This window comes from Pipistrellus hanaki (assembly GCF_964339955.1).
Source record: "Pipistrellus hanaki genome assembly, chromosome: 12".
Taxonomy (NCBI): domain Eukaryota; kingdom Metazoa; phylum Chordata; class Mammalia; order Chiroptera; family Vespertilionidae; genus Pipistrellus; species Pipistrellus hanaki.
The window spans coordinates 50,525,339-50,552,234 of NC_140514.1; the positions used below are offsets into that span (position 1 = coordinate 50,525,339).

Sequence of the window (26,896 nt, forward strand, 5' to 3'; positions counted from 1 at the left end):
TTTGTGTGTCTGTGTGGATGCATGTCTGTGTGTGTGTCCGTTCATGTGTATAGAGGAGTGTGTGTTTGTGTGCAGGAGTCACACATTTACTATCAAACTGGAGGGGACCTCAGAATCGTTTATGCACACACTGGTTCATTTATCCATTTCACAAACAATATTGACACTTTTCATGGGCCAGTGCTAAGGAGCTAAAAATGAATGGACCACACCCCTGACCTCCGGGAGGTGATAGTGCTGCTCTGGTTCCCAGCTGTTGGCATGGAAACACTCATCTCTCAGTGCAGTGAGCGGAAGACACCATCCCACCTGCGATGAGGGTTTGGGTCCTGTAGGGTTTGTTCCTGGGCGTGAAACTAGCAACCCTTAGGCCCTGGGTCGCCCTGATACAAACACAGGTAACAGCGCGCAGAGTCCGATGGCCCTGTGCTATGGAGGTGGAAGCCTGGTTTCAGGTGAACGTGACTGGGCTCAGAGCTGACAATTAAGCTCAATGGCCTTGGATGAGGTGTTTGACCTCACTGGATGCGTATCCTTATTCTAAAACAAGAATGAAAGGAGAGGTATGTCTGCCTGTGGGCATGTGTATGACACTTGATGCTTCTTTGCTCATGAAAAGCTGGCACCTCCCTTCACTTGGGCACGTGAGGCCTGTGGAGCCAGGGGCTGGTGCCCAGGTCCCAGCCAGTGTTGCCAGGCTACTCATGCCAGAGGCCTGGCGGGTAGAGACTGGGCTGTTGGGCTGCAGTCATGGTGGGTGGCCACGAGGGGGCGGGCTTGCATCTTCCTGGCTTCTGGGCCCAGGTGCTTGCTGCAGCGCTGGGCTCACTGATGGCAGGAAGCCAGCCTGTGTCCTCTACAGAACCAGGAGTGGCTCAGGCCAGGCCTCACACATCCAAACACGTCTCCACCACACAAAGGGTAGGGACTTTGACATCATCCTGCAGATGAGAGGGAAAATCTTTCTGCGGCCTTATGGGGACAGCCTAGAGCAGCGGACTCCCACTGGTGGTCCGAGAGGTCCGAAAGGCTGCCGACCGTTGGCCTGGAGCTCCCCACAGAACTGACCCCGGTGACCTAGGAAAGTGAAAACAAGCCCAGTCCTGGGCATGGGGCCGTCAGACCCTCCAGCCTATATTTGACCTCACCTCCCTCTCCCCGAGACGAGCGGGGTTCTGCAAGTTGGCAGAGTGTGTCTGTGTCCTCCTTCCCCTCCAGGGGAGCTCAGGCTCCAGGGCCCTGAGCTGCCCTGACCGGGTGGGACTGGACTCCTCCTGCCTCTCAGCATCGGTGAGGTCTGGCTTTCTGCTGGTGACATCCTGTGGCCTGCCAGGCACCGCGGAAGAATAAAAGGTCACAGGCCTCAGCCTGGCTTCTCCTCTGGGGGCTCAGAGTCAGAGGGAGACAGGTGGGGTGCATTGGGGTTGGAAAGAGCTGGGCTGGAGGGTGGGGGAGTCAGGTTGAGGAAGTCACAATATGAGAGGGGCCTCGAGGCCAGATCCCCAAGAATCTCACGTGAAGCCCAGGAGTGTGGCTTTCCAGCAAAAGAGGGACGTGCAGGGCTTGGAAACAGCCCAGGAGCCTTGCTTTCAGGGGACAAAACGATTTGAGTAAGGCCAACTGGCAGGGTCCGAACATGGCCTGGAGATGGTCTTGTTCTCTTATTAGTGTAACTCTCTGTAAGTAAAAAAAAAAAAAAAAGGGGGGGGGGAAGGAACTGGAACCCGGGACCAGGTGGCGATCCCACACCCGCCCCAGGTGCTCCCAGGGATTTACAGGTGTCAGAATTCCTGCTCTCTCAGGCTCCTCCCACCGCCCCTCCGCCAGCACCTGTGCCTCCAGCTCTTCTGGATGCCGCATCCCTCACCATCAACTGTGGCTCACACTTTTACCTGCCCCTTCCTCCTCCGTCTCCGGAGGGAGAGGTGCTCTCTGCGTTCCTGAGTGGACGGACCCCTCTCCTGAGCCCACACACAGCCCATCAGCTCCACCCATCACCATGAAATGGGGTCCTGGCTGCTCCTTGGGCCTAATCTCCACCCTCTTCACCATCTTGCCTTGCAAACACCTTTAAGTCTCCCCTTCATGAAGAAAAAGATGCTATTTCTAGCCATTTCCCTCCCTCACCTGGCTCCTCGCTCCCTCCCAGCCACAACTCACTAACGGGCTTCCACCTGCCCCTCCCTCACACACCACGACCCAAAAGAGCGCACGGAGGACCCTCAGTCATCAAGTCCAGGGTCTTCTCTACCTTCCTCCTTCTTCCCTCTCGGTGACCTTTGGCCTCCTCGACCATATGACGTGTGACCTGAACAAGGCCATCGTGATGTGGCCTTGGCAGCAGACTCTGGAGCCGAGTCCTAGCTGTCCCGCATGTCCGACCAGGGCCCAGTGACTTAGCCTCCTGCGCTCCACCAGCTTCCCTATAAAACAGGATAATCACACCGCTTACCTCATGGGTCCTTGGGGGATTAAGTGAGGGATGCGTGTCAGCATCTGAGAACAATGCCTGGCACAGAAGGACATGGCGCAGGTTAGCTATTAGTGCCAGGCCTCGCTGCCTCACTCACGCACCTGCCCCTCCTCTGGGCTCAGGCTCAGGCTCTGTCCTTGGACATGTGAGTCCTCAAGGCTAGGCCTTTGCTCACGGCTCTTCCCGCCTGGATGCTGCAAATCCCACATCTCAACTCAGAGGCACTTCAGCGGGAAAGGACATGGACTGTCTTCAATAGCTGGATGCCCTGTGCTCAGCAGGTGAGGCGGACTCCAGCTCCCTGGCTCTGGCTCCCTAGCGGGGGAGGCAGGAGAAGCCTCATGGCACCGAAATGGCTCAGCAGCTTCCGTGCACCCTGGCACAGACAGAGCTGCTCCTGGGAGAGTTCCTCTAAGCAGCCTGCCCTGGGCCCTGGCCCATCTCAGAGCCAATCACTAGAGTCAGGAGCTTCGGGTCATCAGAACCCATCTTCTGAGATGGGAGTGGGGCAGGGTGGAGGCAAACTCCCCAAAGGATGGGACTGGGACCAGCTGTGGAGAAACTGAGTTTATCAGAAATGGGAAGAGGAGAAGCCACTGTCGCCGGCATCACCTCCTGCAGGAAGCCTCCTTGAGCCCTCCTCTCTGTCATACCGTCTACAACCCTCGTTCCCCACTCTGCTCCCAGGAGAGCGTGAGCTCCTTGGGTGGGTGAGGGAGGCGGTAGGGGGAAGGCCCAGGCAGCCTGGCATCCTCTGGGCCCCATGAGGGTGGAAAATGTGAGCCTCAAGTCTGTCCTCCCTCAGGTCTGGCACCCAGTACTCCTGGTTCTACCTGCCTGTTTGTCTTCTGTCTCTCCTCCTCCTGGTCCTCCAACCTCTGGGGTCAGCCTTCCCACAAGCCTGGCCGGGGAACTTCTGGGACTCTCCTAACTTCAGCCTTCTGCCCCATCTTTGCTCTGAATGTCAGAGCTGGAGTTCTAACGCCTGCAGGATGTGGCCCCTCAACAAATCCTTCCAGAAATGGTCCATTTCTGTACAGACGTTACTTATCAGACCTAAGTCTGAACTTGGCATTGTCTGCTCCTGACCCCTGTGTGTATGATGATTCTGTGATGATTTGCCCGCTGCTTTGAAAGACAGCACACCGGGATGGCGAGGAGACTGGGCCAGACTGGCCTCTCCTCACCTCGGTGTCTGGCAGGAGCTGCCGGTCTCTGGTCTCTCTGTCCCTTTCTGGTGTGATGGGACAGGGCCGGGAGGGACAGGCACAGAGAAGCAATGACTCCCATGTCCAGCAGACGAACTGGGTAAGTGACCGGCAGCCCCTTCACGCGGCCACCGAGAGGCTGGAGGCCCAGGTCCAGCTCCGCCGGGCCACCCCGGCCTCCTGACCACTCCCTGCACGGTTCCTGAGGTCCCCGTGCTGGGCTTCTCCTTCGTACTTGACTCACGGCATGCATTTCCTGTGAGCTGTCTCACCCTCTCTGGAACAAGGTGGTGAATACATTAATATTTAAAATAAGACAAACAAAATGGCAGTGTGTGTGTGTCTTAGGCTGGAAATTCCTTAAGGGCAAGGACCATGTCTGTTTATATAGCACCTGGCACAGTGTCAAATGGGGGCTTAACAAATGAATTTTGATGAAGATGAGAAAGGAGCTGCCTGCATGAAGATGCAGAGGTCTAGGTACCCCCATCCAGCTAAGCCTCATCCACCCCCTTAGCCAGGGGCACCCTTTCTCCTGCCACCCCACACCCTCACCCTATTCCTGAGTCTCCAGGCTGCTTTCCATCCTCCTAGGCCTGCCCACGCTGCCCACAACCAACTCTGCCCTCACCCACTCTGCTCTCTCAGAGGCGTGCCCCTTCCTCACACAAACACATTCACTGGGGGTTCACCCAGCGCACCTCCCAGCTGCTGCCCAGCCCCCCAGGCTTGTCTGGGGCCTGGCAGCATGTCCTGGAAGCGGGAGATGCCAGCAGCCGAGCCTTTGGAGGTGCCGTCCCCAAGCGTGCCTTGGCCCCGTGGGGGCCTCCAGCCAGGCGGGGACCTGGCAGAGGGAGGGAGAGGATAAGCTGCTTCAAAACTCCAGATGCAGCAGTTAAAAAGAGGACAGAGGCAATGATCCTTCAAATTGCCACATCTGTATAATCTGCCTTTTATTTTCTGCTTCATGAAGTTTTATTTCCTATTATTTATTCACCTCCCCACCCTCCCCTCCCCCAGCTCAGCTCCTCCTTAGCGGGCGACATGCTCAGATAGGCCCTGAGCCTTAGCTGGGATCTGGCCCACCCCCAGCTCCCACCCTGGGCCGGCTGCCGGGGAGGCACCTGCTCCCCTCCGTGCTGCAGCCCCAGGCCCTCCCTCCACCCTCCATGTAGAGCGGGAGGAAATGCAGATGGAGGACGGGATCTGGGAGGTGAGGCCTGTCCCCAAGGCCTGCGCCCTGACCCCACCCTGAGCCCGAGCTCATGGGGAGGGAGAGACAAGACCTGAAGCTCACAGCCATTGGGGCCTCAGCCTCCATGTAGGTCTCCCCTCCTGGCCTCTCCCCATTGTCCACACAGGACCCCCTCCTCCTCCTCTCTTCCCTCCAGCTCCTTGCATCTGAGGTCAAATGGCTGGGCTGGCGGGAGAAGGGGCACCAGCCAGGATCACACCGGGAAGGGCAGCTGCTGGTCAGTGTCAAGGCCCTGGACACCATCCCTCCTCCCCTCGGGCCATCAGAGCAGAGAAGCTCAGAGCACAGCCCAGGCCCTCGGTGTAGGCCGCTGTCTGGGTGCCCGGCTGACCGAGCCTCCGCGAGAGCAGTGGGCGACAGGGTGCTGGGTGACAGGGTGCTGCAAAAGGTCATGCACATTCTGTGTCTGTCCAGCCGCCCTCCCGGCATCACAGAAACACAGGGGCAGTTTTCCCCGGGGAGAGTGCCTGAAGGCAGGCTCAGGTGTAGGTTTGCGTTGGTTCCTGGTAGCTGCTGTTTGGAGGGGACAGGAGGGCAGAGGGCCTTGGTGAGCATCCCCTGAGCCGGCGGCACTTTATGTGGCTCCTCTGAGGCCTGCCACTGCCTCCTCGCCTCGCTCTCTAGGTGACTTTCACGAAAGTCTCATGTCTCAGCTCCGAGGGGGTTTGAGTTATTTTGGTTGCTTTTTTGTGGGGGGTGTCATGCAACTGGATTCATCTTGTTTCCTTCCAAGTGCCTGACACAGGGTCTGGCACACAGTGGGTGGCTTATGGAAGAATTCTGAGTTGTGAAGGTGACTTCTCCTGCCAGCCCGCATGGCTGTGGCCCCCCGAGCTCAGTGTCTGCCCCAGCCTGGCGTGGCTCAGCCGGCTGAGGCGGGACCCTCCCCTCCCTCCCCCCACCCCAGGATTCCAAATGTGGGAATGTGGTTCCCGCCTCCGGTTCAGCGGAAAGTTACCTGGGGAATTTGGGAGAAGGAGGGCTTCATGCCTGAACCAGTCAGATGAGGCTGCACTGCCTCTCGCTGACCCACGCGGCATCCTGGCCTGAGCCTGGCATTTCACAGCTGAGGAATCACCCCCCGACCCCTACCCCGCCGCCCCGGGGCGTCTGTGGGGAGGGTGGCAGGTGCAGGCCCTGGCTCTTTAGCAGGGGGACCCGGAATAACGTGATGACGTGATGACGTATGGCCGGGCTAGTTCTGATGCCAGTAACTAACAGCCCGGCCCCTGGATTGGAAGGAGGCCCGCTCCCTTCCTTTTCCTTGAGTGGGGGGACGGGTTCCCATTCAGACAGAATTCATCCCTCCTGGACACTGTCTGCTCTGCAGGGAGCCCTGGGACCAGGTGGGGAGTTGTGGGTGCCTGTGGGGAACGTGTGGCCTAAGAGGCAGGGGCAGGTGTGGAAGGGCAGCTTGAGGGTGAGGAACGGTGAGCTGGCCGGAAGGTGAGCTCCTAGTTCAGGCTCTAGCAAGGCCTCTGGTGTCAGTTAAGCTTGTTACCAATGAAGCCCCATCCCCCAACCTTTCCCCAAAAAGCAAACAAACAGGAAACAAGCGAACATTTATTTGTAAGTGCACAGGTCTCGCCTCCAGGCTGGCTCCTGGATTTCAGGGCCCGTGTCTGACTGTGACGCGTGGCCGGCTCTCCGACCCGGGAGGTGCCTGGCTGGGAGGGGGAGGGGCGGTGGGGGGTGGGCACTGTGGGGGTGGTGGTGTTGGCTCCGTGCTGGTGCGGCTTTGATTTATCCCTAATGAGTTCTCAGCACATGGCTGCTCCCAGCGCACCCCAGGGGCCAGCACGGCTTCCCGCGGCCCGGCTAGCAGACTCTGCCACAGCCGCTCGCTCAGAAAAGAGCCAATTTCCACACTGCACAGTCCGCTTCACTCGGGGAAATCACATTTCCCTGGGAGAGCCGCAGGCGGCACCTCCCTGCCCAGCCTGGCCGGCTGCCACAGGCACAGATGGAGGCACCGCCCCTGCCCCCTCAGCGCCCCACTTCCCACCCCTGAGACCCCAAATCTCCAGGAGGCCTCTTCTCAGCTGCGGCCTGGAATCACTGCCCGGCAAGAGTCGGAGAAAGGGTGCTGTCTTCGGAGGGACCAGCCTCCAGGGAGAGGCACTGGCTTGGTCCTAGGGGCTTGGAGAGGGGGAGGGGGTGGTAGGTCTCCACTACCAGCAGGAAACGGCTGTGGGGTGTCCCTCGCTGATGAGGGTGCAGAGGCTTTCCTGACCAGGCTCGGGCCCCTGAGCCCTTCCCACACCCTCGACACAGAGGTCTCTCAACAGGCTGTGAAAGGAGTCATTACTGGGACCCGGCAGAAGAGGGACCGGAGTAGAAAGCTGAGGGGGGACAGGAAAGAGAAGGGGAGAGGGAGGAGGTCAGTCGCCTCTGTGGGACCGGGGCCCTTGCTTTCACCAACACCACAGCCGTGGCCGGCTCGGCTCAGCTGGTCATGCCTGTTGGAAGTGACACAGGAGCTGGGGCCCTGGAGCATCACACATCGTCCTTCAAATGGTGGTGCATGTGGCCCTGAAGGCCGGGAGGGGAGGGGACCAAGGAAGCAGGGGAAATGGATCCACACGGCACTTCTCCTCGGCCTGAAGGCTGACGGCTGGGAGCCGGCAGCGCTGTCCCTCCCCACACAGAGACCTGCCGGAGGCCACATCCAGACACTGGATGCCTCCGAGGAGGGTGCAGATTCAGCTGTGGTCCCAGCTCCTTGAAAAGGTCCTCTCTTGCTTCTCAGTTTCCCCAAGTGCAAAATGGGGCCAATGTCCCCAATCAGAGAGAAATGGATGCAGAGAAGTTTTATAAACAAAAGACACTACAGCTACGTGAAGGGTTGTCATAACCTCTGAGGGTGGGGAGGGCGGGTGAGGGGGCAGTGAAATGGAGGGCGAGGAGGGAGCCCCCAAGCCGCTGGAGGTCAGCCCCCTCCTCCTACACCTACTACAGGACAGGGACACCAGGAATCGCCTCAGGAAGACGGGTGGGTGTGGGGAAAAGTGCATGTGTCGGGGTGGAGAGAAGAGAAGGAGGAGAGGGAACCCTCGGTGGGCCCATCTGGGCTGCGGCACCAACTCCCCTGCCTGAGGCTGTCTGGGTTGTGAGTGGCCCTGGTCAGGAGAGGCAGGGAATTCATGTTCGTTAGTAACAACTTTCAGCAGGAATGTTGGAGAAGCGAGGGTTGGACCTGGCCCAGGGCCTTGCCACGGAGGCAGGACTCCCAGCTGCCCCTTCCCCAGCCTGCGGGACAGAGGGTCTCAGCAGCTCCAGCGCCCGTGGAAAGATGGGTTCTGCCCCACCTGGTGGGCCCAGGGAGGGTTCAAACTGCTCTGTCTCCCACCAAGCAGGGGCTGCCTTCCCACCGGAGCCTCTGTGGGCTTCAGGCCGGCTGGCCCAGCTGGTGCAGGGAGGGCGGGCCCTGAGGAGGGAATGGGGACCATGAGGGACCAGGGTGAGTGGCCTCAGGGCAGAGGAGCCTGTCCACAGCGAAGAGGGGCTGCTCCTGTGTGCAGGGGCAGGCGAGGTGGGCCCCACTGCTGCGGGCATGTCCGGGTCCATGCTGTTCCCCGAATTCTCCTGCCAACAAGCTGCTCCCACAGGCCTTCCAAGGACTAGGGCCCGACCGTGCCACACAGTCCACCAGCCCCTCCCTCGGGCCACTGTGACTCATCCTGCCCTCCACACACAGGCCCTATCAGGTGGCTTCCAGCTCTGCCCCGAGCTCCCCTGCCCTCCTCACCTTCTCCTCGCACCCCTCTCTACTGCCCTCATGTTCCCCAAGTCGTCTTTCTCCCCCAGGACATCGCTGGCTGCATGGTTTGACCTCGGAGGGAATATCTGGCCTGCACACCTGGCCCGGCCACCCTCACCGGCACCTCAGAGCAGTGTCCTGGGCACCTGGGTGGCCTCAGAAAGAGGCAGGTGGCTCTGAACCTCAGTCACCATGGCACAAGCACAGCCACTCGGGGTTGGAGAGGACCGGCCAGCGCACTGGTGTTTGCACCGCAGGCTCCCTGGGTGCCATGCACCCCACAGAGATTCCTGTGTGGGGGTTCTCTGTGGCCCCAGAACCAGGTGGAGCTGCCTTAGGGCCTGAGGAGGCCAGCATTTCAGGATCACGAGGAGTCTCAGGGGTACCAGGCTGGGTCCCCGCACCAGGCTCCTGGCCAGAGGGAAGCCCTGATGTTGAGAATGAGCCTTATGGCAATCCTCTGGGAAGAGACAGGGACCAGTTATCCCCCACGGAATGTCCTGCTGTCCTCGTCCTCGGTGAGCATGCTGGCCTCTCCTGTCTGCCACCCCTTGGCCTCCCTGCCCGGAGTCCCTGAATGCTGGGTGTGTGTGCAAGGGGGTGGGGGGAGTAGAAAGGGGATTGGAATCCTCTTCCATCTGACTCAGCCTCAAGTGCTGTCTTTGCAGCCGTCAAATTCACCACACAGCCCTGCCTCTCATTCCCGAGTCAATTGGAGAGGGTCCCTGTGGACAGCAGACAGCCCCTGGGGGGGCCAAGAGCCCTGCTGGGGACAGAGCCCTGCAGCTACCATGGTATGTGGCTCTTGCTCTCTAACGTATCTCAGAAAGAGGTTGTCCCTGCGGGCTCCCTCCTTCCTTGTTGGCACTGCCACCCTGTGCCTCTCCATGGTGCCCTGCATCTAGGTCCCTCCAGCACCAGACAGGGCTCTATGGTGTTGGGTGAAAGTGCTGGACTTAACGGTAAGAGAACTTGACTGAACCCGCCGCCTCCATGCTTGGATTTCATTTTTTCCGAGCCTCAGTTTGCCCACATGTAAAATGGGGCTAACCCCACCTTCACCTTCACTGATGTGAGGCCTCCACTCTGTGGCCAGCACAGCAGAGCCCAGTAGATGTCTGCTCACTCCCCTTCCCCCGCCTCCCCACACCACAGGGTCACAGGCTGCTTCTGTGAGCAGCCATCCCTGCTGCAGTCGCCAGCCTCCCAGGACAGACAGTGGACTCTGTTAACAACAGCAACCACAGCAGCCACTATGGAGAGCCCGCCACTGGCCTGGGACGCCTGTGCTTATTTTATTCTCGCGGGTACTCGGAGCTGGGGAAGTGAAAGCGCAGGATGGGTGGTGTGCCTGGCGTGAAACATGTTAGGGCAGAGGGAGAACCTAAGTCAGGCCTCCTGGGTACTCCAGACCCCAAAGTGAGTTTCCACTGGGCCTGAGGTTCTCTGGATAAGGCCCCCCACCCCCCACCCCACCCAATACCTCCCAGGCAGCCCCAAAGCTTGGAATGGAGTAATGGTTTATTGAGTCGAGTGGCAATAGTGGCGTCTTTAAAAAAGAAAGATGCATCGGGGAGAGAAGCCCAACATGGCAGGGAGACACTTCAGAGAGGCCACAGTCTGGGTGGACAGAGGGAGCGCGCCCATCAGAGCTGCATTTACAGTATTTACAGTCAGGCCTGGGGCGGGAGCGGCAGGTGCAGAGGGAGCCTGCGTGGCTGGCTGGGTGGCAGCAGCCTCCTCAGGTGTGGGGGGCGTGGGCCGAGGCAGGGCCGATGGGAGGGACACGGGTTCCTAGCAGCTCTGCCTGCCCTGCGCTGGGCCCTTGGGGAAGTCTGTGTGCAGCTGTCAGAGGCTGGTCTCTGGGATGAGCTGCCGGAGGAGAAGCTGGGGTGGTGGGGCATCACAGAGCAGGCAGAGGAGGGCCCTTGCCCGCCAATGGAGCTTTTGGTTGACTGGCGGGGCTCTTAGGCTCTCAGCCCAGGGCCAAGGGGGAGGTGCAGGCGGAGCCAAGCTGGCTGGGTCGGGGAGGTGGAGGGCAGGAGCCTCAATTCTGGAGCAGCTCAGTGAGTGACCCCCAGGGTGGCTGGGGAACAGCCTTCCTATGGCTGTGACTCCTGGGCCAGACGGAACTGCTAAGAGTCCAGGACCGATTGATCGACCGCTAGTGCTTGTTGATGGTGGAGCCTCAGAGGCGCCATGGGCTCCTCAGCCCCCTGTGGGCCGCCTGCCATCCCCTAAAGCTCGCAGCTCCTCTGCTCCCCGCACCCCTCCAGTTTTGCGTGTTTCGGGGTGCGGCGTCCCTCCCTGGGACTCCGTCTCACTGAGGAATCCCGGAGGACAGTCTGGCCTTCTGCAAAGTCATCCTGTCTTTCACGGTTCATTAAGTCAACCACACAGGAGTGCGACCTGCGTGCCGGACTTGTGATTATTTTCGTGTAATAAATAAAGATTCCTTTCGGGCCCGGGTCCTCCTGCTGCTCCGTCGCTCCCACTGTCCCCATGGCGACTACAGGTGGTCAAAGGCCGTGGCGGTGGTGGGCGGCGCGCTCGGCCTCGATGTGGAACTGTAATAATATGGGGAACCTGGACACGTCAGAAAAATAACAACAGCAGCGCTGGTCAGAGGGGGGAATTGCACCACAGCCGCCCTGGCATCTGCTAACCTTTAAGACAGCTCAGGTTAATCATTCACCCCCTGGCCTATCTGATCATCAAAGATTAACTCCTCTCCGGCCTGTTTCCTCCTTCTCTGACCTCACCTTTGAGTTTCTGGCCAGAAGGAGAAGGTGGCTCCTTGTCCCTCCCCCCACGATTGCAGTGACCTTCAGCGCCCTTGTTTTAGGGAGAGAGAGCAACAGAGAGCAGGTACGCACACATGGGCACCATCAGGGCCTCCCCAGCTCTGCCCAAACTGTGCGAGGTCATAGAATCTTCCTCTTCCAAATCAGAGGGATTAAACATTTGACTGGTTGTCCCTGCTGATGTTTCTCAGTGGTTAGAGCATTGGTTCACGCACCAAAGGGCCGTGGGTTCATTTCCTGGGCAAGGGCATGTGCCTGGGTTGCAGGTTCGATTCCCTGACCTCGTCACATCAAATTATCTCTCTCACACCAAAAATCAATGGCGAGAAGATCCTCGATGAGGATTAACAACAACACAACTTCTGACAGGTAATGAGGGCTGTGAGTTTTTGGGGACCTCCACGGGGAGGCTCTGTGGGAAGGTGACTGACCCTTAGCCCCCCTGGCTAAACTGAGCAGCGAGTGGCAAGGTGGTAGGAGGAGAGGGAGGTCTTGAGAAAGGTAGCCCAGCCAGGCCTGTGATGACGCCATGGGGTCAGCCATGCTCCCACCACTCCTCTCTCTGACCCAGGTTGGTCCGAGGTCATCACTCAGGGAGACTGAGTGAGTTTCCTCAAGTTCCCACTTATGGGGCATGATTTCCTGAAAAGCTTCTCCACGCAGCCTAGGCCCGAGGGCAAGAGGGGTGCCGAGCAGCCCACAAGTCACTCTCTGGACCTGAATTCTAAGGCTCCACATCTCCAGCCAACTTCCAGGACCGGGTGGAACAGAGGACTCCTGTGCAGGGCCTACTGAGCTCTGGGAGCCTCCTCAGTGCCTAATGTGGGCAACGGGACAGCACTCGGTGCCATCGGCATGCTCCCAGGCAGGGGCAGCGGGCATTCTGCGTGGCAGCCCACCAGGGTTAGTGCTGTTGGACTGGAGCCCGTGAAGGTGGGGCATCCACTCTGTGGTTTCTTAATCTATCCTGGCCCTCCCTGAGCCCTGGATCCTCCTCAAAAGAAAGATCTCAGAGACATGGCCTTGGGCAGCAGGAGAGAGATGGGCAGGGAAGTCTCTCTCCACCCCTCTTCTTCCTCCAACGACCTGGCCACAGCCTGGCACACTGCTTTCATGCGAGTTATGAGTAACACCTGTCTCCCCAGGCCCTGGTCTAACCGGGGCCTCCCAGGTTTGAGACGACTTTGGCCCAGCCTTGTACCCCACCTGCCCTGCACGCAGAGGGTCTGGGCAGCCCCCGGGGACTTACTCAGTAAGCTGGAGTTGGGGAAGCGCCAGGCCTCGCTGTAGGAGGAGTAGGGGGTGTGGCCGTAGGCATTGCCAGAGTATTCACTTCCTGTTGGAGACACACAGTGAGAGGTGGGTGGAGCACCCACATGGGGCTGGGGTAGGGGAGAAGGGTGTGCAGGGCTGGCACTGGGTGAGCCCTGGGATGGGGAGCCAGGGCAGGACAGTGGCAGCTCAATAGGCCCCTCCCTTGGGGGCCCTCACTCAGTGCCATTTGGAGCCGTGTCCTTTCCCCAGACACTGACAAGCTCTCCCTCACAGGAACTGCATAGGCAGTTGTTCTTATTTTGTCCATTTTCCAGGTGAAGAACCAAGACCTAGGGATTTGCATATGCTCACACAGCCAGAGGGTTTGGGAGCTGCGGGTGGAGTTTGGGAGCTGTGACTCCTGGGCCCAGCTTCCAGCCACCTCTACTTACTGCTTTCCTGTGAGGGGCTTTTCCAGGCAGGTCAATGGGGAGAGGGAGGGAGGGAGGAAAAGAGGGAGAAAGAAAGGGAGTAAGGGAAGGAGAAAGGGAGGGATGGAATATTCAAATTAAAAAAAAAAAAAAAAACCTAAGAAAGTATCTAATTCAACCATCATTTCCCCAATGAAAAAACTGCTATGCAGAGAGGGAAAGACATTAGCCCTCGGCCACATGTGTAGTGAAGGCCAGCACCAGAACCAGACCCAGGCACTACTCCAGCTCTTTCTTGCACCCCACAATGTGAACTCTCTGTTTACTGCTGCTGTAGCTGAAATACCCCTGGCTTCACTGCACCCAGTGAGGAAGCCGATTCAACCCTGGCTACACAACAAGGGCCCCATGCCTCTGCGCGCCCCCTCTCCCCCCAGCTTCCCCCAGTGCCAACACTGCTGGCGCGGAGGAACAAGGAAGAGAAGTGGAAAATGCAATGTGCTTGCCCTCTCTTCTTGTCACTTACTCAGGCATTCACACTCGCACATGCATGTACTCACTGAACTCATGTCTGCAGGGCACCACCTACTTCAGTCCCTGCTCAGTAGGGACAGGCCATGGAAGGTAGTGCAGTGTCCTCCCTCTGCCAGGACTGTCAATGTCCCTGCACCCACGAAAAGCCAGCCGTCCTCTTTGCTCTGCAACCCACCCCACTCATCATCGCAAGGACTTGATCCCTACAATGGATCCCTTCTCCTTTCTGCTTCATCAGTTCTCCCTTTCTAATTCATCACCTCCTTCAGCCAGCAAACATGCTCTGTTATCTTTTCTTTAAAAATCTTCTTCCTACTCCACATCCCTCTCCAGCTCCCAGCCCCTCCCCTGCTCCCTGGTCTTTGCCTTCACCGCTGCATCCCCCTCCAATCAGGCTGACCTCTCATATCCTCACTGCCTCTACCCGATCATCCCAGTGGTCACTTCTGTCTATCACTCCTTTACTCTCATCCACCAACCCCTCTCTAGGGGTGTGTGTCCTGACCCACTGGCCTCTCCACCACAGTCTCCTTCTGGTTCCTTCTCTGTGAGAACTCTAAAGAGCTCTAGGGCATGACGTGTGAACCTTCTGTGAATTTCCATCCACCTTCTCTTTTCCATGATCTTGTCTTAGCCTTGTCATTAAATCACAGCTCTGAGCAATGGCTGAAATGTATGCCCTCGTCAGGATGGCTTGCTGACTTCAAACATATGTTGCACCTACTGACTTACTAAACTGGTATGTAGGTGGAGTCTCAATCCTAATCTGGCCTAACAGAACTCTTGATTTCCACCTGCCACATGCTCTACCTCTTCCTCTCCTAGTCTCCACCATGCATACGTGCCACCACCATCCATTAAGTTTCCCAAGCCCCAAGCCTAGAGACACTGAACCTCTCCAACCAATTCACTTGCAAGTGTTGCTGGCTCTGCCACAGCATATATTTTGAGTATCTCTATTCTCCTCCTTCACTGCTGTCTCCCCAACCCAAGGCTGCTGCATGAACTACAATTGCCCCTGGTCTCTTTGCTGCCTTTTTTGAATGCCCACACCAGTTTCCCAGCAGCCAGAGTACTTTTAAAATTTGACCCAAGCCACTGCCAACATCTCATGGTAGAGTCCTTTCCCGCTCACTCACACCCTCTAACTATGTGCGACCACAGTTCCTGCCTTGGGTCTTTGCACTTTGAACATCTCAGAGAGGCTTTCCTGATCTCCCCTTCTAAAGTAGCATATTTTTTTCCTTGTGGCTTTGTATCACACCATCCCATTTTGTTCCCTTTACAGCACTTACTGTCTATTCATTTGTTGGCTTGTTTTCCATGCTTTTTTCCTTCACTATTAGGTTGTAAACTCCATAAATAAAGAGACTGGTCTTATTCACTGCTATATCCCTAGCATCATATGCCATAGATCCTCAACTAGTATTTGTTCAGTGAAAAAGCAGTGGATGGATATATGGTTGAAATGATAGATGATGGAAGAATAATAGATAATGGAAAGATGGAAAGATGAAAGGATGAATGTATGCAAGAATGACTGGAAGAATGGAAGGATGGAGGGATGAAAGCATGGATGAATGGATAGATGGATGGATGGATGGATGGATGGATGGATAAATAGGTGGAAAGATGAAAGAGTAGATGGATAGAAGAATGAAATAATAGATGGATGAATGGAAGGAAAATGGATAGGAAGATAGAAGAATGAATGAGAAGATTTGTGGATATATGGGAAAATGTGTGTAAAGGGGAATGGAAGGAAAGATGGGTGGATGAATGGATGGATGGATGGATGGATCAAACTATTTCTAAAGCTGTTGATTCAGCTCCAGAACTGGTGTGAGCATCATTAACTGTGTTAATGGGGCAGGGTCAACAACAACAATTAGGAGGCAAAATAAGAAAAGGCTGAGTCCTGTCCTGTTTCGATGTTGCTCTCTGACATGGTGTCATGATTTCTAGGATGGTGGGAGGCAGTGTGATGTGGCTGACAGAGCCCTACTTTTGAAATCAAAATACGTTTTTGAACAACTCAGTCACATAGTATGGTTATAACCCTGAGCACAACACTTTGCTTTTCTAAGCTTGTTTCTTATCTTTATAAAACTAAGACAACACCAGCTTCCCAGGCTTATGGTAAGGATAAATGAGAAATAAAGATATATATGAATGGCCAGGCACACAGAAGTTCAGAATAAGTGACCTCTTCCTTTCTTCCACAACTGATTGAAGACTGTCATTAACATGCCTTGCTTGAAACATTGCTGTTTACAAAGCACATAGTAGGTACTTAATGAAGGTTTATTAATTTTAATGGAAGGGATCCTCATTGTCCCTGCGAGATTTAGCCTCTGGTAAGAGATGAACAAATAATTTTCCTACAAAAGAATTCACCACAGAGTTCCTAGGAACCAGGTGAAACAATCAAATAGCACTGCATTTTCTGAAAATCAGATTTGCATGTAACTTATTGGAAGCCAATCCACTGTCCACTGCACAAGGCAAGGCCCCTCCCTTCCAGTTCACTTGCAGTGGATGCTGTGGTTGTGCTATTTTTTTATTTTTTTTTTGTCCACAACACCCACACGAGATGAGGTCTTTCTGGAGACAACTGGAGCCTTTGATGAGAGGCCTAAGCTTTCCAACTACCTCCCAGGTCAGACTCTGGGCCCCAGGAGCCCCTTGCCCTGGCCATGCCCCCTGGATGATTCATAATTAAGAGAAAAGCCTGGGCTTTATGTTTCTTCCTCTAAGCAGGCGGCTGGAGAAGGTGGAGAGGTTGGATGGGGGTTGGGGGAGCTGACTGGAGCCTGGGATTTTGATTGAGAGGCCCCATTATCCACACTCTTAAAAAAATAACCGAATCTTTTCCTTTTTTATCTTGACCAATCTCATTTCACGCTCCAGAAGAGGAAGGAAGGGAGGGAGGGAGTCTGGGACCAGGAGGGAGAGAGGAGTGAGTATTCTGTATTTTCAACGCTGCATTAAGCACATCGCCACGGTAACCAGGCAGCAACAAGTGCCAGCTCAGCAGGTTCCCAGGGAGCATAGAGCCTGCTCCCCTCCCTCACTCTCCTTCTGTTCCCTCTGCCCAGGAGAGCCCAGCCCCTGCCTCACACAAGGCACCGGAGTGGGTGCTGGCAAAGACAACTTTGCCAGGGGGCAGGAAAGCAGGCCTGGTGAAGGCACTGTCTCTGGCGTCAGGCTAGGGCATCTGGTCCAGTGGTGGCATGGGATCACAGAGACCCTGACTCAGCCCTTCCAGAAGCTCTAGGTCCTCAGGCCTCTGGGCAGTGGACACGTTCTATTCTCTCCTATGGCCCTTAAGAGAGACACCTGCCAAAAGAGACTCTCCTTGTCCTCCTCACATGTCCCAGCCTTGACACCCTGGGTCACCGTTGGGTGACGGCCGTGCTTGTAGACAAAGAAACCAAATGACTGGCAGGCAGGATTCCAGACCGTTCAAATGGTGATGGAGAAGTGCTCCCAGCTCATCTCATACTCTGCAATACCTTCCGAATATCTAGAACTCGGGTCCCACCCATACAGGGTTGAGTGGGTGTGGTGTATGAAGATGGCTATATTTCAATCATATCATCACCCTCATCATCATCATCGTCATCACCTACACCACTCATATTCAGATGTTACAGAATGGTAAACTGCGGTTCACCAGTTAAATCACTGGGAGACCAGGGGTTACTTGAAGGCTAGGTTTATGTTTAGATGCCGTGGTTTGCAGCCTCACCTGGGCTCCCTGAATGGAAGGACCAAGTGGTAGAGCTCCACTGCAATACCAGTCTACCTCAGCACCTCCCTTTTCATCACCATGGGTGATGTAGGAGCATCTGGGAAGAAGGAGGCAGAGTTGGGGATCGGTAAGAAGCCAGGACTGCACGGAAGTCTCTCCTCCAGACTTTTAAGAGATGCACCGTTCGGTCCCTCCTCCAGTGCCCTTTGGGGAGTCTATGCATGGGACACTCCCTTCCTCTTGCTCCATCTTTGGCCAACACTTCCTCTAGGCAATACTCCCCCTCCTGTGTGTGCCCCCTTACCTGCAACCATGCCTGCAATGGCAGAGGAGGCATAGCTGCCCTGTCCACTGGTGGGGATGTGGGGTGGGTATCCAGGCAGCGTGGGCCCCACCATCTCTCGCCCTGGAAAAACACAGGAAGGAGTCCTCAGTTGGGCCACAGGAGGCAACTGTACTTACCATCTTGCTTCCTGGAGGATCAGTGAGGCTTCCCTCCTGCCACGCCCTCTTGCTGTCAGGCCATTCTCCAACCCACTTCCTCCCTCCTCTGTCCTCTGCAGACCCCAGGCCCCATCAGGAAGGGTGCACCGCTGTGGCTGTCCTGCATCATTCCCTGCTCTCCAGGGATTTTGTTTCAGTGAATCTAATTCCTCACTGTCATGTATTGGAGGGAGGCTGGGGCTATGTCTTCTGGGCCCTGGTTTCCCCTACTGCATCCAGCACAGCTGGCCTAAATGAGTACATTAGAGGTCACTGGACTTAGAGCTCACACCCTGTCAGCCCCAGTTCTGAGCACAACCAAGAACAAGGCCCTACCTAAGGTGGCATAAGTGTGGCCTGCTGACCCATTACTATCTATTTTTGGAGCCATGCAGACATTACTAATCAATTACTGCAATCTTTTTCCACTGGGCCAGAGGGAGGTCCTCTTCCTCTTCCTGCCTGACAGATGGACAAAGCCTATCAGAGTAACAAGGGACAGGAGATCTTCTGGCTATCCCCAACCCACAAAGGGGACGTGGGCTGAGATATATTAAACATTTACACATGACCACCAACCCCACATCTGTAACTCCCATTCCTGAAAAGACATTTTCAGCAAAACAGACACCCATCTCTTTGTTAGTCTATATTTGTGAGTAGTGCCTCTGCCCTGGTGACACCGAGACAGCTCAGCCTTGATTTCCCTGGCTCCCCCTGTCCTATATAACAGGAAGTCAAACCTCCCCTTTTGGGGGACCCCGCCTGACCTCTGAGCTTCTTTCCATCTGCACCTGGGCCTACAGCCACATGTCCCTCCAACTATCACCCCTTTTTATGACCTGCATGCCGAAATCAGACCCCATCAGGGATTCCTGACAAGGTGACGATACATGCTGGCTTGCCTAGTTAGGACTACTATCCCAGCATACTTATTAGTAATGCCTAACTCACTTTCAAAATGCCCAGCAAGATGAATTACTTGGTCATCGAGGCTCTTCCTAATGCTTCGGGGTTCTTCAGCCTCAGCACTGCTGACATCTAGGATTGGTTAGTCTTTGTGTGGGGCCATGCTCTGCCTTATAGGATATTTGGGAACATCCCACTGGATGCCAGTAGCAGTTCCCTCCCAGTGTGACAACCAGAAATGTCTCCAAACATTGCCATATGTTCCCTGGTTGCAAGATTGCCTCTGGCTGGAAGCCACTATGTTAGACTGTGACCATTTTACCCAATGCCTCTGCCTCTTCACACAGAGGTGGATTTTTCTCCTACAACTTATATGGCCCCTATGAGGCCCTGTCAACTAAAATGCTAAGTCATATCCTCTACGACACTGCCCATCCAACTTCCCTCCCGTTGGTCCCTATAGGACCTTCATACCTCAACCCTTCAGGGGGTGCCTGGTACTGATGGAAGGAAGGTACATCCACGGAACTCTACAAATTGTCAAAACCACAGTGACTATCTCCTCCTCTCCTCTCTTTCTGGAGAGTCCCTGAAGACAAGTTTTTCATTCAACAAATACTTATGGATGAGACTGATGGGATAGGCAGCTTTCTAACTACTTGAGGGTACAGCAGAAAACAAGAATGCTCAATTAGCAAGGCCAAGATGGGACATAGACTAGGATGGGCACCGGGAGCCAAACCTAAGGGGTAAACAAACAGTACCAGGCCTACTGGATGTCAGGAGTCCGAGGACCTCGCTTCTTATCCTGCTTCAGTGGCTCAAATTCCAAGTGCCCTTAGACTAGCCGCCCATGTGCCCCAAGCCTCAGTTCCTTCACATGCAAAATGGGAGGGAAAGAAGAGAAGCTTTATGGATCTCATCACTATCATCATCTTATCACTATTGCTATAATGTTATCCGTGTAATCCAGAACCAGGGTTTCGTGCAATAGGTAAATACTGGTTAGTGCAAATGAACACATTCTACAAATTGTTACATGTAAAAGGAACCTGAATAGAATAAATCCCATTTGAAATGAGTTATCGGTGAATAGTGAATGTGTTGATAAAAATAAGCACTGTCCATAATTTGTTTGACCTTTAGTACAATATCCTGTTGTGATTGGTGCTGGGCCAAACAGAATGGAACCCACTGGGATTCCACAGATGGGGCCAGTGCACTTGACTCAGGGTCTGAATAAATGAGGGTTGGAAAGGTTGGTGAGAAAAAAGAAATTTTAACATATTTACAGTTAGCAAGAGAAGGATGCAGAAGCTATATGGAGGTATAGTCTTATCTTTCTTCAGAGACTCAGGCCTCAGCGCTGGGACCAAGTGCCTGGCCAGGGACCCAGGAGAGAGAAGGAGAGATGTGCCGTCTGTAAGGGTAGGAAGAGTACAGAGTGGGCAGGTGGTCTGAGTGAGAGAGTGATGGATGAGTGGTGGCTGGTTTAGACCTGATACCTTCTTTCTTCCTATTTCCCTTACTTCATTCTCTCAAGGGGGGAGGGATGGGGCCTAGGTCTAGGCCAGGTTGTGGCTGAGGAGCACATTATTTAATTTCTCTGAACTGTATCTTCCCGTATGTCCAATGAGGAGCTGTGTTGGATGAGACATGGTGAAGTGGATTCAACTTACTTTTTGATTGACTGCCTGGGGCTTCTTGGTGCACTGTGTTGAGAAGGATTCTGAGGAGTCTCAGTCTTGGTTCTCAGGCCTCCTATTTGCAGGGCTGGCCTAGCTACTCTCCAGGGATGCTCCTTCCTCCGTCCCTTGTCCTATCCCTTCTATCTCCCGACCCTGCTGCTTCTTGAGCAGCTCAGTGAGCAGAGCACCAGGGCACATATTCCTCTTAAGCCACAACTTAATTCACTCATAATTGCTCCCTGCATTCCATCCCATGAAACTAGCCCCCTAATTGCTCTTGGAAACTGAATTCATACATTTCAAGATTTTAATCTTTGTTGCTCCTTAGTCACCTAATTTCCTCCCAGCGGGGCAGAGATTTCTGCACCAAATGCTGGAGCAGACCCCTATGGCCTCCTCCGATGCCCTTGGCCTCCTGGACAGACCAGTAAGACTCTCTTTGGAGAGACTCTTTCCCAGACCGTGGTCCCATAAACTTTTCTAGCAGTCCCACAAAACTCTTTGGTTTAATTCCTTAAACTCATGGATTCTTCCCCCAAAGCCAAGAACCTTGCAACCTTCTTAGAGATGAAACTGGGGAAGCCCTGAGGCGGGGCCCTCCATCATAATCTCACCACACACTTTCATCCACTATTGACTTTTAAGGCTCTTCATTATAAGTTTTTCTTTGTTTTGTAATTTTATCTCCTCTGAACTCACACATCCTTCCAACTTGGTCTTATTTTTAAGAAGTTGGCTTAGGCATGGGCTCACATTGACTTGCTGTGAAGTGGGGTTCTATAAGAAAACACCAGCACCCCAGATATATTGGTGAATATTGTAAATATGGATAGGATCAGGATCAGAACCATGGTGTGGAGGAATTCAGAGGGCAGAGGCAGTTTCAGACCATTTTATTTGCCCCTTTGATGTCTGCCCTCTCTGTGACCCTTTTAGTTCCTTATCTTGTTCTGATAGCAAGGAGAATTTATGGCAATCCAGAAATCTCTCTGGCAGGACTAAATATGATTTTGTACAAAAGGATGGAGGCGGGTAATGGACTCTTTGATGATAAAACCAAACTCAGAGCCTTCTGACCAGCGGAGCTGGAGTGAGCGAGCCCTGGAGCAGCCAGGACCAGGCACCTCCACACCGGTCCTGGCTAGTGTGCCGGGACCCCAGCTGGGGCACCTGAGGGCACTGGGGGAGTAAGGGCCAATCCTATGTGCCCCAAACCCTGGTGGTGCTTCGATCTTGGCTGGGCTAGGGAGAAGCTGAGAGCCAGAAGGACATCGAGAGCCTCTGGACTGGGTAGGGAGTGACCTGGGGAGACTGTGAAGCAGGCAAAGGCTGCAGGATGCAGCAGGGGGTCCTCAGGAAGCCTCAGAGGGGGAGGGCCCATGTGGGTGGGAGCTGAGCCTCCCTCCTGGCCCCTTGGTCCTGCCTCCTTTTCTTCCTTTCAAATCCACCTCTTCTTCCCTTGAATAAGTTTCTAGTCTCCCCACCCTCAAGAACCTTCGGCTGACCTCCTATCCTTCCTCTCTCTGTGTCTGTTCACCATGGTTCAGTCACATGGTAGACGTTTAGGTCCAATCTGGACCAGGAGCCACATGTGGACATTCTCTCAGGAGCTCAAACACCCTGGGTCTGGCGTGGACACCAGCCATCAACGGCCTTGTGCCCAGGCCACAGGCTGGCTCAGGGCTCTAAGCTCCCCTACTCTTGACAGCCTGCCTGGACCCAGTCCTTTGAGGTTGGGTACTGCCAGCTCTTCTCCAAGCTCCCGGGTGGGTGGGCTGGACCCTTCAGTCACCCATCAGCCTTCCCGGGGATCACACCCTGCACCCCAGCATCACCTGGCCCTGGCCCGGGGCCACCAGCCTGAAGGACACATTGGAGCTGTGCACTGGCTGCCTGGATGGACCCAGGTCTCTGCCACTAGCTGCTCCACCCCGGGTGCATGTCCCACAGCTGGTCTGGGAGCGGGCATGCCACTAAACTAAGAGCTGAAAGAAGTTGGAAGGTCCCTGATCTGACTGTGTGTTGACAGGTCTGCTTGAAGCCCCAATAGGATGATGGGGAAGGGAGAAAGTGTGGTGCTATGGAGCACAGAGTTTGCTTCCATGGGCTGTCCAGCTATACTCTGTACCAACACTCACTGTTTTCTGAGACATCTGTCCTTCCCTGGCTTGCTGGTTCTGCTCCTCATCCTCACAGGCCTCGTCCACACCCTCATCCCTCACCTGCCTCACTGGCTTCTAGCCCTGGCCTGCCGTTCACATGAGACGGGCAGGCTGGAAAGGGAGCCTCTTCTGCTCCCCCTCTCTCCTCCCTCCCACCCCATTTTCTCCCGCTGACATCATTCCACCCAGCTCACAACTTTTCTCCTTTCATCACTTTGGTCAAAACAAATGACCCATCTCCGCTGACTTCACCCTCTTTTGAAATTCTGAAGTCTGAGTCAACATTTTCTCCCTTGCTTCCCACGCATTGGCTTCCTTTATTAACCCTTCACCTCTGTGCCCACCTCCTCTGAGATGACCTCCCACCTCAGAGGTGCTGGGGGGAAACTCCCCGTGCCCCACGCAGAGGGGAGAATCCTTAGAAGGGAGGGTGGAGGCTGCTCTTCTCCTCCAGAGCAGAGGTTCCCAAGTCCAAGGGCGCTCGGGGCAGAGCGGGGCTGCAAACAGGGCCATTCCACAGGGATCTGGCTGGGACCTGACTTCTGAAGAAGCTTTCATTTCGAGAGAGAGAGTTTCAAGGTCCCCAGCATGTTTGGAAACTGCTGGTTGGAAGGGCTGCCCCCGTCTGTTCCCCCATGCGCTCTGGTTCAACGCCTGGACCCACACCTAGCCAAGGACAGCCCTTGGCTGCGGTCGCCCTTCGGTGTCTGAGCACTGTTACGGGATCTGCCATCTGCACTCCACCACAGGCTTCTTCTGCCAAAGCCAACTGCCTCACTCTCCCTTCCGCCAGGGAGATCCCGCCCTGCGGGGGTCTGAGCAGGGGCACACGGGGCAAGCCCTCACCTGCCAGCACCACCCTCCTATTCAGGGCCCCCACCTGCCCTCCTCTAGGCCTCCCTCCCTCAGTGTCAGGACCGCTCCAGCCGCCCAGGTCCCCGGTACTCTGGCTTCCAGGAGAGGAGACTCAGGTGTGAGTCCTCTGATGGTAAGCGACATTATGAGGCACGCACGACAGGAACTCCACTGCGGATACCAAACTGTGACCGGTTCTTTGTCTTTACAAATTTGGCGCCAAAATCCAATGACTTTTCCTTCAAAGTTTTATCAATTTTTTCCTTTTTTTCTCTTTTTTTCCCCAGACCAAGTGTTCAGCAGAGCACCTGGTTCCTGGCCTGAGGATCCCTGCTCTTCCACGGGGCCTTGAGGCACCCATTTCAGGCACCCGCAGAGTGTCCCCCTTCCATGGCCTGACTGCTGCATGGAGACCCACATACTGGTACCTCCAGCAGTTGCCAGAGGAATTCAGAAAGAGGTTGATGGTGGACAGGACTGAGGACCAGTGAGGGGACTGGACCCCTTGGAACCAGGGGACTGGCCCTGGGACCCCGCCCGCCCCCAGGAAGGCTGCAGGCCCGGCCCTCCCTGTCGTACCTGAGAGGAGGGCCTGGCCCGCGAGCTGCCCGTACACTGAGGCAGCGTGGGGAAAGGCATTGAAGGGCGGGACCGAGGCTCCCGCGGGGACCCCAGAGCCGACTTGCTGCAGGTCCAAAAAGGCCGAGCTAGATAAAGAGGAAGGGGTGGAGCTAGAACTGGACACCTCGGGGCTTTCCTGCTTTATGGCGAAGGGTGAGTGAGGATCTGCTGGGGAGGGAGACAAGGAGAGAGGGTGAGATGATGGTGGGAGCATGCACAACAAGCCATGAAATGGGGGTGCGGGCTTGGGGCGGCTGGACTGGTACTCCTGGGGCTGAGAGGCAGGAGCAGCTCTGCTCTGCTGTGCCCCTGCCAGGGTGCAGTGGGCTGGAGTGCCCGCCTCTCCACAGTGCACAGCAGGCAGAGGAGGGGCTGAGCAGAGAGGATAGGACCCTCCTGACCCACCAGGAGGCCCAGCCAGCAGAGCCCCTCTCCTCTCCACATCTAGGGCCCTAACACCTTCCTCCTCACACCAGCCTTGCCCTGCTTTTGCCTGCCCTCCAGCCCAACCTGGCAGCCAGGGCCACATGGCTCAGAGATTCTGGGCATCCTACCTGTCACCACGGGGTAGGTCTGGTGAGTCGAGAGGTTGCGCCCCAAGGGTGTGTTGGAAGGGGTCAGGGTGGCCTTCCCGTCGTCCAGGGCGCTGTTGAGCAGGGGCAGCGGGTAGAGGCTCTGGGGAACAAAGAAGAGTCTGCATAGAGGCCCCTGGGGCAAGCCTTTCCTGCAGCTGTCACTGCTCCTTGACTCCATGGAGCGTGTTTAACGGCTTCTTATTCCTGAAGCACAGTCCTGCTCTTCTCTTACTCCCAGGCTCCCGGCTCCCCCTGGCAGTGGCTCGTGGCCTGTGAGCAGGCACAGGATGAAGCGTCTCCTTCCCAGGACCTCCCACAGGCTGGCGGGTCCCTCTCCTTGCCGGCTCACAGGATGTGAACCCACCAAGGACAAAATGCGGGGTGGAGCTTCAACCCACTGTATCGTGTAGGACCATTTATTCCTTCCAGAGAGAAAACACGTGCACGAAAGGTCACTCTCCCACAGGGGCCCAAGCCAGGATTAAACTCAAGGGGCCGGGCTGCCATGCCATGCCCCCAGCCGCTGCCCTGAACTGGTTAACAGCATTGCCACATCTGGATCCATTCCCCTGGCAGCCCTGTGACATGGGCAAGCAACACTGGGCCTGCTTTCTATGTGGAGAGCTTGCCGGAGGCCCTTGGGGACCACACTGGAGACATGGCCCCAACCCAGGTGCTGTCTCCTGCAGTCACTGGGCAGCCGTAGTCCCCACCAGAACAGGCATGTCTCCTTTCTCCTCTCCGTATCCAGGCAAATAGAAATGTTTGGGTTCAGCCTGAAGATGATAGTGGGGTTCATTTTGTTTAAAGAACTCTTTATCAGTACCTGGGTTTCTTTATTAAGAGCTCCGATTAGACTCTCCCTCTCCTAAGGCACTCTCTCCAGAAAGAAGTTGTTCACTTCAAAGCTGCACATGCCTCCCCCACTGTGACCCCTCCCACCAGAGGCCGAGGCAGCACACACAGTGCACCCTGTCCTCCACACACATCTCAAGCACGCTATGAAAGCTGAGCTCAAGCTCCAGCTGGCGTGGCTGCTGGTTGGGTGCTGCCCCATGCACCAAAGGGTTGCTGGTTCGATTCCAGGTCTGGGCACACACCCAGGTTGCAGGCTTGACCCCAAATAGGGAGTGTGTGGGAGGCAGCTGATCCATGTTCGTCTCTCACATCTATGTTTCTCTCTCACCCTCTCCTTTTCTCTCTCTCACTTTCTCTCTCTGTTAAAAAAAAAATCCATTTAAAAATCTTTATTTAAAAAATAAAAAAGATAATCTTAAAAAAACAGAACTCAAGGATTACTTTCTGGTTACATACTGGTCCACTGAGGCAGTCACTTCCAGTGACTTCCATGGAGCTGGCGCTCCCAGAGGCTGCAGCACTTTCAGGGTGCGTGTTGACTGAGTCTCCCAGCCCACAATTCCCTCTGGAGGCCGAGAGTGCACCGTCACCGTGCAGAGCAATCACTGACTCAGGGGTGCTCTGGTCCCCGCCTCTGAGGGGGGCCCAGGCCTCTGAGGGTGGGGATGCTTGGCACGGCTTAGCAAAACTGAACAAAATACCGAATTTCTAGAGCAGGTGAGGGAAGTTTAAAATGCCTGTGAATGTGTTGGTTCCATACCAAAATACCTATTGAAATCTGTAGCAGCTCTAAAATCCAGGAAATTTAGTGGAACACCCCCCCTCACTCTGCCCCCAAGAAACAAACAAAAAAACGAAACCCAAACATATCTAGCCAGCTACTCGGGTGCTGTCGCCCAGGATGGCTTCCACATCCCAGCAATGACTGGCTTTCTCACGCGGACTGAACTTGGACTGGGGTGCAGAACAGCACAATGCTTTAGAACGCGGCGAGCCCTGCTTCCCTGCTTCTGCACCGCCAGTAGGGCAGCTATGATGTCCCGGCCTTTTGGAGCCTTGATTTGTATCACCTGTGCGGGGGCGCAGCAGGATGGAGGCTGGTGTCAGGATCGAGGTGTTACAGACACAGATGGAGCACTTAGCAGAAGTGGGGACAGCACGTGCTCTGTGCAGACTTGCCACAGGCAGTGTCATTTCAGTCATCGGAGAGTAGGAGCTACCAAGTTCTCAGTCCCTGTCATCCCACCACTCCCTTCTGTTGATCCATTATCA

General features: G+C 55.4%; 2 protein-coding genes across 3 annotated transcripts in view; both read right to left on the reverse strand.

Annotated features, from left to right (window-relative positions):
• Positions 1-26,896, reverse strand: part of LOC311631356 (uncharacterized protein) — a 388,370-nt gene that overhangs the window by 47,445 nt on the left and 314,029 nt on the right. The gene's annotated exons all lie outside the window — the stretch shown is intronic.
• Positions 10,202-26,896, reverse strand: part of PAX8 (paired box 8) — a gene marked incomplete at its 5' end in the record, with an annotated part of 49,695 nt that continues 33,000 nt past the window's right edge. The window contains 5 exons of one of the 2 annotated variants that reach the window (XM_084900776.1): positions 10,202-11,282; positions 12,750-12,836; positions 17,778-17,879; positions 24,150-24,277; positions 24,746-24,866. In XM_084900776.1, the coding sequence (XP_084756902.1) occupies positions 12,750-12,836; positions 17,778-17,879; positions 24,150-24,277; positions 24,746-24,866 (438 nt within the window). In that variant the 3' untranslated portion in view covers positions 10,202-11,282. Of the gene's footprint in view, positions 11,283-12,749; positions 12,837-17,777; positions 17,880-24,149; positions 24,360-24,745; positions 24,867-26,896 lie in introns of both variants that reach the window. The other variant, XM_084900775.1, reaches the window with a different exon arrangement.